The sequence below is a fragment of the Carettochelys insculpta genome, chromosome 7, assembly GCF_033958435.1.
Source record: "Carettochelys insculpta isolate YL-2023 chromosome 7, ASM3395843v1, whole genome shotgun sequence".
Taxonomy (NCBI): Eukaryota; Metazoa; Chordata; order Testudines; family Carettochelyidae; genus Carettochelys; species Carettochelys insculpta.
This window is the reverse complement of record NC_134143.1, coordinates 58,616,999-58,630,114: the sequence shown is the minus strand read 5'-3', so window position 1 is coordinate 58,630,114 and position 13,116 is coordinate 58,616,999. Positions and strand designations below refer to the sequence as shown.

Genomic DNA, 13,116 nt, shown 5'->3' with positions numbered 1-13,116 from the left:
GTCCCACTGCTCAACCTTCATTCCAAGATTTGCTGAATGTCTTTCTTATCCTAATTATTGAGACATTATTTATCCCTTTAAGCAAATCTGTTCACTGTTGACCTCACAACCCAGCATTTACAAGGCCAACCTCCTAAATACACATTCAATTTGCTTCTTAATACAGACTAGATTGAATTAATTTATATTTAAGCCGTTAAAACCAGAAGTGAGGTGAAAAGCATCTCTCCCCACCTCTGCATCTCCTCTTGCGTGAGATTCTTTCGCATTTCTCTTGACAGGTGGTACAGACGGTGAAGTGTGGATGCATGGAAAAGAGCATTTCCTGATTTCCAAAAGACAGTTGACACTTTGTGATAGTAATTTGCCATCAGCTGCGGCTTGGGTGGTTTCTTAGACAGGGAGAATAGACCATGAATATCCTCCACTGCTTTGAAAGCTTCCTAAAATAACAAACAGAAGAATTACTTCCAATGTATGACTTGCAAAAAAAAATTAGAAAACAAAAGAGCTAAAGCTTTCAGAAGCATATTTAACATATAATGTCAAATAATTTAAATGTAACTGACTAGTTTTCAACTTTCAGTTACATAAAAATCAGTTAATTTCTTTCTAACACAGATGATTTACATAAGTTACAAATGCTTTAAAAATATTTGCTAGAAAATAGTTATCCCTCCTAATCAATAGTGATCATAATTAAATAAAGTATCTTGCAATAATCTATGATCATTTCAGAAATACCTTATATATTTGGGAAGATGGGTGCTTTCAAAATCAGGGCACTCTTTTGAAGGAACCCTGGCTACACTGCTATTTTTACTTCAAAATCAGCACTTGACATGGGCTGGCTGGAGGTGCTGAATATTTATGTGTATTTTCAAACAGCCATAATTTATATGCCCCTTCCAAAAGGAAGCGGTAGTGTAGCCACAGCATTAGGGGAGGTTTACACAGCTGTTATTTCAAAATAACAGCTGTTATTTCAAAATAACAGCTGTTATTTCAAAATAACAGCTGTTATTTCAAAATAACAGCTGTTATTTCAAGATAACTAACCTAGTGTCTACACAACACAATCGATATTTCAAAATAAATCTGAAATCGTGTCCCCCTTATTTTGAAATTGGTAAAGCTCATTTCACAAGGCACAGTGCCTATTTTGAAATCGATATTTCAAAGTAGGGGCTCAAAGTAGGGGTTATTAAAACAGGGAATAGCGCTTAGTCTTCGAAATAAGCCATAGTGCACCCAATGGCTCTATTTCAAAATAGGCTATGTGCGTTTAGACAGTGTACTTTGAAACAACTAAGTGCTATTTCAAAATGCATCTTTGTGTGAAACAGCATTATTTCAAAAGAAGCTGTTTCAGAATGGAGACAATCCTACCACCACCACAGATTTAAGTCTCAAATGAATGCGTCCTGATCTCCCTCTTGAGAGAGCAAATCTTCAGAGACGAGGAAGGTCAATTAATTGATTTATTCGCCCATTCAGTTATACTCAAAGCAGTCTTTTGCAGCTACAACAATGCCCATAAAAATTCATTTTACATTACAAGTAGTGGCTTATCTTGTTCTGCTGCTAGACAGCCCAGGACTATCAGATATTTGATACGTAATACACAACTCAACTCAACAAATTAATACCCTCTATGTGTTTCAGATCTTAGAGAACACACCACAAATTTCACAATTGAGTGTCAGGGTAGGATTAAGGGTCAGTGGATCATGACATAGTATTAGAACACATACCTGCCACAATTCCATACTAATAGCACTGTCCAACTGTACAAGCCTTGTTTCCAAGTGCATAGACTGGCTCTCAGGATTACTGAGATTAATCGCTGTACTTTGATTATGATGGCGTTGGATCTGCCCTAAATGCATCCTCAAGTTATCGCAGAGCTTACGGAATTCAGCCTTACGAGTGTATTGCAAGCAGAACTTAAAAGCTGTGAAAATTGGATGATGCTTATGTCAGAAATGCAATTATTAATGCTATTAAATAGCTATATAATTAGCTATAGGTTCAAAACACATGATATGAAAATTAAGCTGCCAAAAGAATCTTGACCTACAAAAGTCCATTGGAAGCCTCTCTAAGACACATACCAGAGACTATTCAATGTAATATAGGGTGTACATCTCTGGTCTGGTACCCTTGGTCAGGCATCCCTCTTGGCCTCTGTCCTACTCTCTGCACCCTGGGGAACTGGGGGCCATCTCTGCTCCTGGACAGGCTTCCCACTTGCAAGACTGCTGTAGGACACCTCTGCTTCCTGCTGCTGGTTCTGCTCCCCACTTTGGGGTAGACAGCAGAGCTCTCCGCCTGTTGGGGCTTCCTGCTCCTAGCCCACTGACTCAGCTCCCTATCACATGCGTACCAGCAGGGTGCCACTCCCAGCAACTCGGTGCCACTGGGCCCTGTAGTCCAGGGGCTCTCTGGTCCAGCAATATTCGTGGTCCAGCAGAATGATGGTGCCAGATCAGAGAGTGCCAGACCAGAAAGCTTCAACCTGTACTTTGAGTGTTTTTGCAGAATTACTCAATTAAAAACCTGACAAAAATCACTTTATTAGACTGTTTCTAAAACGTTTAAGAGAGATCTAGACTCTAATAATGTCTGATTGTGTAAAAAACAAGTAAAGGTTCTCATCAGTTCTTCCTGCTGCAAGGCAGATTATTCCAATGTGGCAAGTTAGTTCAACATTCACAAAAAGTGGGCAAATACTAGTTTTCTTCTTCACCCACTTTTAAAATTTTCTTCTTAAAATAAACGTACCTGTACAGGGACATTTCTGCTCTAACTTACTAATGACGAAACACCCCTTTCTCCCACAGTGACTGACAGAAGAATGATTCTGGATGAGACAAACCATTGTGGTAGGGAACACCAGAGGAATGACAGGAAGACCTTCTAAGGATTAAAGGAATCCACCTACAATATGCACTATTTCGGACACAAAACATACATGAACTTGGAGGTGTTTCTTTCAACAAAGGATACATGTTAACATGAAAAGAGACTAAGAGAAACCTAGATTATTTCTTCTGAAATCCCACTCAAAAAACCCTAAAATGAGATTCTTTATATGCCCAGTCATCAATATTCAGAGACTAAGGCCAGATTTTCATCTTTCTGTCTTCTCAGCACAATGCATAACATTTCACCCAGTTTTTCTTGCATGGGGCCCAATAATCTGTGATTGAAAAAACTATTTTAACTAGTCAGATATTGTGCCTAAAATGTGTCATATCTCATTAGGGGACAACATCTGCCATAATGAATAACAAAGGGAAAATGCGTTGCCTCCTTAAGAAAACAGGTTAGTGATTAATACAGGTAAAGCCCTACCAAAAGTTTAGTTGAAGAAACTCCCGGGAAAAACAGAACTGCTCTTAAAAAATCTGTAAGAAGAAACAACTTGCATGAAGGTATCAGCTACAGATTTAGCAGTCCTGTCGTGAAGAGGCCTCAGGCATTTCTCAAATACTGCGTGCATACACCAAAGCCTGAGAAACCAATGTTTACCAACACTAGCTTTATTCAAGCAAAACTAACCTTGAATTTTTCAGTTGAAGGTGTGCACACACAAACGTGCTATGTCACACTGTAACGTACATTTCATGCTTTCATTTTACCTTGCTGAGCAATGTCATGATAGAGGCGTTCCACTCTAGAATTGTTTCGAAGAAGATCTAAACACTGCCTGTATGATTCCCATAGAAATTTAACCCAGGGAGTCAAAAGCAGACGATCCGTACGATCTTGAGTGTCTTCTCCACTTACAGCACTTAAGAGAACGCTAGAATTGAGAACGTGACATTTTTAGTTCCCGCAATCATTTCTCACTTACCCCTTTATTAGAGCCTGTGAAACAGCTCAATCAAACTTGAAATGACTGAAGTTTAATGTATGTTTTACACATGTTCCCAATACTTTGGCTGTTATGAAGAATTTTTAAAAATTCACATGCTTGTTAGTGAATTTCAAAGCTAGCTCCAACTCAAGATATATCCTAATTAGATAGTTGAGGGTACTCAGTGGCAGCCCTAAAAGGCTGCTACCCAGATTTCTCTGCTTGTGGTGTCCCTCCCACCATACAAGACGACTGTTTTGGGAACACCACACCGCATCTATGAAGCCTTTCCCCCTTCCACCAAAGCAAAAGACTCTTCTACCCAATTCAGAAATTAGAATTTTGTGATCTGCTCTCCTAGTGGTCCAGACCTCCTCCGCAACAAACCTGCAGCAGTACCAGAGGATTCAGCGCAATTCAAATGTTTTCTTATATTGACATGTGACATAGCAGAAGTTTATGCTCTGACACTGTTTGGAAAAGAGTTTAACATCACACAATCTCCGATTTCTATAATCTTCGCAACAGACTACAAGCCTTAAAGCAGTATGATTAGGCAACATTAGAGGACACATTTTCTAAAAGAATAGAAAATATGCAGACAGTGACAGCTTCAGTGGGTGCTTGCTCAACATCCTACTTATTTAAAATGTCTGTTCTACATCTAACTAAATCCACCCACCTTTTAAAGTCTGCAAGGTATCAGGTTGTCTATGAATACAAAGTAAATTTATACCTTTCTGGAATATCATAACATAACACATTTTAAATTATTTGAGAACCTATATGCCTAAACACTGAACCATATAATTATCGATTTACATGTATGACCAACTACATATGCCCTCGAAGTGAACAGGCTGATACTTGATTAAATAATCATTTTTGTGGGTACATTTACCACAGGCTGTTTAGATAATTTCTCCCACACCACCAAGCTAACAGACAAATCGCTTCAATCACCATGTAGTTTGTTTTTTAAAGGCTTTAACAGATACTTCAAACACAAACACACCAAAGAATCGTTCCTTCTTAAATCTGAATTTGGAAATTGTCTAATTATAGATTTTAAATGAAGTCATAGGATCCCCCAATTCCCAGACCTTCAGAGAAGCATTTAAATGATTAAATATAACCTGCCTTAATAGCTACATGATAAAGAATATCTGGATATTAACTGAACAAAATTTACCACATTTATTTTACAAGAAAAGTCAGATGTCATTAAGCCACTTTTTCTAACAGTGTGGTTTAATTTTATTCCAAATCTCTTATCTCAAACCTAATCACAAAAAAGCTATATGCAGGGTATGTCTGCATTATGTAATTTTGAGTGACAAGGCTGTGCTGATCTAGCACTGTCACTAAAAGTCAGCACATGTGAATGCTTTTTGTTAGCACTTTTCCTGACAAAATACTTCCACTCCCAATGAGCGGGTTTTGCTTTTGGCAACATTTACAAGTCCATTCCCACAACAAATCTTGTTGTTTTGGATGGAAGTGGCATTTCAGTACCCATGATCAACAAAAGTTTTACCAATCAAGTATAAATGTAGACACAGCCTATATCTTATTTAAAAATCCAACAGAAGCACAGTCTTCAGCAACAGTGGCAAATACGTACACTATGAAAGCACTGAAAGACTCCATATGGGATTAAGATACCCTCATGCTAGGTGCTATAAAACCACAGAAGAGATAAACCATTACAAGGGTTTACAATTGAAAGAAAGACCTCCTACCTCTCTGGAGTTTGAATATTATCCAAATCTTCTATATCTAGCACCATCTGTTGAGACTCCTCCTTGGCAGCTTCAGTTTTTTCTTCTGCTAGCTTCAAATAGGCTCGAACAACATCCTCCAAGGATTTGATGTTCACCTAGAACAAAAGCAGAACATGGAAGTGGCTTTCTCCCTCTAACGGGAAGCAAATATTGAAAGCATATATTCTAATTTCAGCAGCAAAATCTAAAGTAGGCTTATATAGACCACACACTAAAATCAAGTTATTATTTATTAATTTAAATTTGTAATAGTCCCCAGAAATGCTGACCAAACCTATTATATTGGGTGCTCTGCAATTCAGTCTCCAGCCCTGCAAGCCATTGGGCAGACAGCAGTGACTTGCAGGACTGGGGCCCCTGGATATAAAACAACGTAATGTTTTAGAAGGAATACAACTCTAATGTGCGTCATGTTGCAAGTCATGAGGAACGAACATTTCACAGTCCCTACCTGCTGGCAAATATTCTTGTACTGATACAATCCTTCCTTTGCCAAGTGACTCTTGCGGAGGTCCACGCAAAGCTCCAGATACTTCAGCATAATTGGCTCGTGGATTTTTTGCCATGTTCGATGTTTTTTGCTTTTCATAACATCATAAAGAACATCGAGGGCAGGTTGTTTCTTGCCAACCTCAAGAAATTCTGCAAAGAAATTCTTCATTAGGTCATTTAAATATGCATATTAAAAGAAGTTTTTCTATCTAAGGTATGTATTTTCTATTCTTTCCACTGTAATTTAGAATTAATCATTAAGTGTAGCAGTCAAAGTAAACAAATGGTCACATTTAACTAGCAGATCTTATTTTACTCACCAGAGTGAAAAATATCCCTTGATGTAATCATGTCTACACCACAACACAGTCCTGGGCTCACTAAGGTTCAAGCCCAAACCTGCTTTTCATCCACACACAACTCTGCCTGACTTGTACCAATACACCCTACTGACCCCAGCCCTATTCCCTAGTAACAGGAAGGAGTCTATGCCAAAGTCTCACTAAGACTTGAGTCCAAACTATCATTTTGCAGTATGGACACAGGCCAGGCCTGGGTTTTCAGCACTGTGTCTTCCAATGCTATCCCACAATCCCATGGGTCAGTATGTCTGTCCTTTCTAGAGTATGTCCTGCACACTGACTCCCCAGAAAACCAAAGCAACCCCTCGGAGTTCAAGTACATTTTTTGTTTGCGCCTTCCATTTTATTCTGACTGATGAACTGAAAACAGAGTGAACCAACTCCTCCGTTAGCTCCAGCCAGCAATCATGTCCTATGCCAAGCATGCTGGCATACCTATTCACAGGACCATAGCCAGATTCTGGTATATCTTTGGCATGAGGTGACTGTGACATTTGATTCTGGTAAGAACACCAAAATTGACCACATGTGCCAAGGAATATCACAGAAGCTGGCAGCACAAGGGATTCAACGGACAGGTGACCAACACAGAGGGCAGATCCAGACAAACTAGCAGATAGCTGGAGACAAGAACGGCACCTCATGAAACTCATCCTGCCTCTTTTATGAGGCCTCTGACTAGTGCTGGTAACAGCACCAAGAACTGAATTGACCAGGATGGTGATCTTCTGACTTCCTGAATCTACTATTGCCATGGTGTCCAATGCATTTGCCACTCGCCACATGTGGCAAACAGGACACCACACAGTGTGGTGATTCTGGGCTCTTGGAGCCTTTAAATGCAGCTCCTCAGAGCTGCACGTGGCGTGCCACCTGCTCCGCACACACGTCCCACCACTTGGTGGGACAAGCATGTGGCAGCAGTGCCCCTGTGGCCCTGACTGCTCCAGCACTGCTCCTGCAGGTGGCCCTGGGTCCAGCAAGGGCAACTCTGGTGAGTTGTTGGCATTCATTATAGGCGGGGGTGCTGGGGGTGCCAGCCTCTAGGGGAAGCACAGGCATTCAGTTGGAGTGGGAGGGGCTCTAATGTCCTTATGGTACATATATAATCAACGCATGCAATAATTAAGAGTCTTCATCATCCAAAGTATCTGCATCTAGTCTACAGATATATGTAGTCCAAGCAGGTCATATCATAAGCACAAGCTGCCGGGGGCTTACAAGGAAGCAGTAATCCACGTGGGACCTAACACAGAATCTTGTTCAATTCCCTATGAGTTTTGATCTAATCCAGCAGTGCTGATACCTGCAAACTTTCCTCATACTACAAATACCAGAACGGTAGTCACATTTCACCCATTCCACTCACAGATGTCTTGCTCATTCACTGCATCTTGAAAACCTCTTTAGCATAAATGGCTGGCTTGCCACCAACAGCCTGCAACAAAATATCCCTTTGACATTCAAGAATCTCCAGAACTCTCATGTTCTAGAATACTGATGGCCTAAAAGGATGGTGAAACTATAAGTAGTAAGACACAGGAAGTTTACTTCCATGGGTTATTTCCCTGCCCTCCAACCCCAGGTTGAAGTGATCATCAGTATTTAAAGATATATCATTTACAAATTTCACTTTTTTGTTAAGTGTGAAGGCTTTATATGTACTAGTTCTTAGTGTTCAAAATTTAGACCTCTAAATGCACTGAAGGAGTTCTACAAAGTGTCATTTTTGGTCTGGAGGTTCCAAAAACAAAGGGAACATCAGCAGCTACATCTAGAGGCACAAACAGCATTTGCCAGTTGGAATCTGTTAAATCTGTATCATTTTCCTCCTCTGAGAGGTGCTTTTGTAAAACAGAACATGACAGCCAAATGCTCACTAATATCTCATGGATGCAAATGCCTGTTTCTTGAAGCAAAAGTACAAGCAGCACAAGTTTTTCAAATGGTACCCATAGACTGGTTCCAAATGATGAAACATTCAGATCCAAAGATGGCTCAACAGGATGTGTTGGTGGGCAGAGGAAACTTCTGATAAAGTACTGCTGGATGGAGAGTCAAGCTATTCCACACGTAGCAGGCTGGTCATTAAGGCGGGAGGGATAGCTCAGTGGTTTGAGCACTGGACTGCTAAACCCGGGATTGAGAGTTCAGTCCTGGAAGGGGCCATTTAGCGGCCTGGGGCAAATATATTTAAAAAAAAAAAAAAAAGTCAGTAATAGTGCTTAGGCCTGCTGACAGGGCAGGGGACTGGACTCAATGACCTCTGAAGATCCCTTCCAGTTCTATGAGACAGGTGTATCTCCATAGATTAAAAGTTTTCCCACAGGAAACTATGAACCGGAAGCTACAGCTGGGAAGAGCATTAAGGAAGCCCGTGATAGGCTGGTTTGACTTTAGTCTATGAAGTGCATTGCAGAGAGATGAGTGCTACTGCCCAGACACAGATCCAGAAATTCTAAATTTAGGATTACTTGTAAGTGCTGACAGTCAAGCAAGGGCTTAGAAACGCCTGATCTATGGACTTGACTCCCACCTATGGCTCTCATCCTTCAGTGACATCTGTGGTAGAGAATCCTTGCACTGAAATCAGAATTTCATGCAAGCACAAAGCAAAAGCACTACTTCGTGGCTATAAATACAGGAACAGGATATATGCAAGTATTAATGATATACAGGAATATATACACATCCTGTTTTAAAGATCATTCCACCAAGGAAGACTGCTAATTACCCCTAACCCTCTCTTAAGCACAGAAGCTGAATGGTTCCAAGTGTGAACAGGACTTCACAATGTAATCAGGATTAATTCTGCCTTCACTGTAGCATGAAATATATCAAACCACTGGAACTGCACACAAGATTCCCAAGATATACGCAGGCACTAACTACAAGCATTTAAAAACTGCAACAACAATAAAAATGGAATTGGGAGGATGAAGAGGACAGAAAATGATGACAGAAGAAAGGAAGAAGAAATACAGATCAGGTAAAAGGTAAATACAGATCAGGTAAAAGGTAAATGGAAACAGGTAGGTAACGGGACACATATTTTCCAAATCCGTAAAAACCGGTGGCATCCCCCTCAAGTGAGTAAAGAGGCAATGAAGGAGGGGGACCAGAGAAACAAAGAACCGTAACACAAGAGCAAAAGGAAGTCCATGCTGCCAAAGCAGCACATCACCTGCAGTCGCAGTCTAACAATCAAAAAACTTTCAAAAAACGTCTAGTTATCAGAAAATGGTGAAAGAGCTAGCAGCTAGAAACGTGTGTATCAGGTCTTATTGGTTAAGAGATCAGAAATTTAAAATGGAAATTAAGATACGTCTAATGTTTCCACAATACAGAGTGAGAAAAACAAAAGGGGCATTTCAACTCTAGAGCCATACTGCTAAATTCTAGGCAACAAGTTTATGAGAGCAATCACTTTGCTGAAAAGGAACTGACTTCTCTGAAGGTAAAATAGCATATAAATTGCAGTGTTAAAAAATCTGGATATACAACAACATTCAGCATTATTTTAAATTTACCAAGTTTTTAAATACAAGTACAGGTAATTTATAATTTAGGTTGTTCTTATTGATGAACACAGCCTGTGGGCCAATTACTATTGAGTTCTGGAAATTTTAAACCACGGGAATAACACAACAGGCTAGTTCAGTCCTGCAACAAGAATCCTAGTCTGTCCAGTCATGATTCTAAATGCTTAATACATCACATAATTAATGCCTATGATTTTGCAGCTTTTCATTTTTAAGCTCCTGTACAGCAAGTTCTTGCAGTAGATCAAGTAAGTAATAGTAATTCAGCAGAAACTTTAACAAAAGCAGAAATATCCAAAGAGTCATGGAAATTGCAATGCTCCCCTTCTATGTCACTATATTTGCAATGTGGAAAATCAATAATTCTAAATGCAGCCAAATTTAAATTATGCATCCTTCAAAGGCTATGTGAGCTGTGTTATTAATTATCCTTAAATCCTTCTTCTTCTTTCCAGCTATAACACCTAAAAAAAAGAAGCTATCAACTGTCCAAAACAAGGGCTGATTCTTTCATAGGCAGCTGGTAGACTAGAACAAATGATCTGGTTTCTGTAGGAGTCTGGGAACTGGGGGAGGCTCAGTTAAGGCAACATAGAGACAATATCAGAAAACCAGCAAAAACTATCAACAAATTATTTTTAAGTACATCAGAGGCAGGAAGTATGCTAAAGAAATAATGGGGCCACTGGCCTACTCAGGTGCTATAGGAGCACTAAAAGAAATTGCAGAGAAGCTAAATGAATCTTTGCATCAATCTTCACCCCAGAGCACGTGAAGGATTCCCACACTTAAGCCACTCCTTGTAAGTGACAAACATGAGGAACTGTCCCAGACTGAGGTATGATCAGAGGATATTTTGAAACAAATTGATAAATTAAGCAGTAATGAATCACTAATATTCACCCAAAAGTGCTGAAAAAAAACTCAGAAATGGTGCAAAACTATGAAGTATGTAAACTACCATTTATATCTATTTCTGTACCAGATGACTAGCCAACAGTTAATGTGACAACACTTTTTTAAAAAAACCTCCAGAGGCAATCCTGACAATCACATGCTGGTAAGCCTGACGTCAGTTTCAGGCAAAATGGTTGAAAAGTAGTAAAGAACAGATTTACCAAACACATAAATTAACAGTTTGTTGTGGAACAATCAACACAACTTTTGGAAACAGACATCACTGCTCACCAATCTAGCAGGATTCTTTAAGAGTGTCAAAAAACACATTGACTAGGATATTCCAGTAGATGTAGCATACCCAGACTTGCAGAAAGTCTTTAACAAGGTCCCTCACTAAAGGCTTTTACACAAAGTATGCAATGACAGAATAACAGGGAAAGTCTTATCATGGAGCAGTAACTGATTAAAAGATAGGAAATAGAAGCTGCACAATGTAGAGAGGTCAACAGCAGTATATTCTGTGCTGGGACCAGTGCTGTTCAACTTAATCTTAAATGATCTGGAGAATAAATGGTAAACCCTGAAGTGGCAAAAACTGTAGATACAAAATTAGTCAAGACAGCAAAGTCCAAAGTGTTAGAAAAGGCATTTCAAAATACTGGGTGACTGGATAACAAAAAGGCAGTTGGAATTCAATGTTGATAAAGGCAAAGTAATGCCCATCAGAAACATAATCCCAACCACACATAAACAAATTACAGGGTCTAAACTAATGTAGCCATTCAAGAAAGGGATTTTGGTGTCAACTGTGGACAGTTGTTTAAAAACATCCACTCAATGTGCAGTAGAAAGCTAACAGAATATTAGAAACCATGAAGAAAGGGATGAATAAGACCAAAACACATCCTAGTGCCATTATATAAGTCCACTCCACATTCATAGCTTAAATAATGCCATTCAGTCACCCAATCCCAAAAAAACAAATGAACACATACAGCAATTCCTAGGGGCACACCAGGGTTGCATTCCACACAACCCTCGCATACCTTGAATTTCGTGCAAGTTGGGGAGGGCTTGGGGAATGGCTTGTGGTGCTGGGAGGGAGTCATGGGGCACCCATGGCAGCCACTTCCCCGTGGGCTCCAGGCGGGGAGTGCTTGCGGCCACCACTTCCCCAGGGCTTGGTGCAGACGGGAGCAGCCGCCTGTCCCCCGCACAGCTCCCTGCCCCATATTTGGGGCAGGGAAATACAGTCACCCTACCAGAGCCCCACACTGGGGGGGAGGTAAGCTAGGGCCATGGTGGGGAGGGAGGTTGAGCTGGGCTGGGGAGCTGAACAGGGGATGCACTGGGGCGGGGTCATGGAGGCAAATTCTAGCAAGAGCAATTCAGTCAAAAGTTCTCTGTCTCTCTCAGAGAAGATCTTTAATAAAGTCCTGTTCACCCTGTATCGATGTTAAAAATATCATAACAGGTGCCCTGACTAGTGTGTGTATAAACGAGCAGTGTGTCATAAACAGCAATTTATCAACCAGCTAGACCGGTCAGGGTGATGTAAAATCTACTGTAAATTTCTTCCCTCATCCCGTTGGCTTGTCTCATCCACCTTTTGTCACCCCTAGCGTGTGATTGTTTTCTGAGTGTCTGCAGCCCACAGAGTACGATTGTGGATACGTGGCCAAGATGCTGCTCCAGTACAGAAAATTTGGGTGGGGGTGTCCTGGACCTTCCCTCTCTCTGGCGCCACGTCGCGTGGTGCACGATACCTTCGTTTCATCAGGGGCAGCAGCTGTTACAGCAGCAACTGGGAGATACTCGATTAAGTGCCGCCGAGTGAGAGGCGGAGTTTATTTGGGATGGGCTGAGGGCCAACCGCGTACTCGGAGCTGCACAAAACAGGGACAGGAGCAGTGCTGAGGCGCCGCCGCTCGCCATCGGAGCCGGGCGGCGCAAGGCGGGCGTGAGATTTTATTGTCGCACATGTCCCGCCCGCCCGCGCCGCATGGCCCCACCAGGCCCGCTGAGGCGGCGAGTCCCCACGAGGTGAAGAGCCCGATGGCGGCGGAGGCGGCGGCTCTGGCCGAAAAGAGGCGCAGGCGGGACTCATGCTGAACGTGCCCTCTCCCGATCCCGGGACGGCGCGCGTGCCTTGGAGAATGATCCCTGCGCCGGGC

The 13,116-nt window shown here is 41.3% G+C and overlaps 1 protein-coding gene across 1 annotated transcript in view; it reads right to left on the bottom strand.

The window, feature by feature from the left end:
• EIF3A (eukaryotic translation initiation factor 3 subunit A) overlaps positions 1-13,116 on the bottom strand; it is a 48,406-nt gene that overhangs the window by 35,043 nt on the left and 247 nt on the right. The window contains exons 2-6 of the mRNA XM_074999064.1: positions 6,098-6,288; positions 5,605-5,741; positions 3,645-3,808; positions 1,755-1,954; positions 235-443 (exon numbers count right to left, since the gene is read on the bottom strand). Coding sequence (XP_074855165.1) covers positions 235-443; positions 1,755-1,954; positions 3,645-3,808; positions 5,605-5,741; positions 6,098-6,288 — 901 coding nt within the window. The remainder of the gene's footprint in view (positions 1-234; positions 444-1,754; positions 1,955-3,644; positions 3,809-5,604; positions 5,742-6,097; positions 6,289-13,116) is intronic.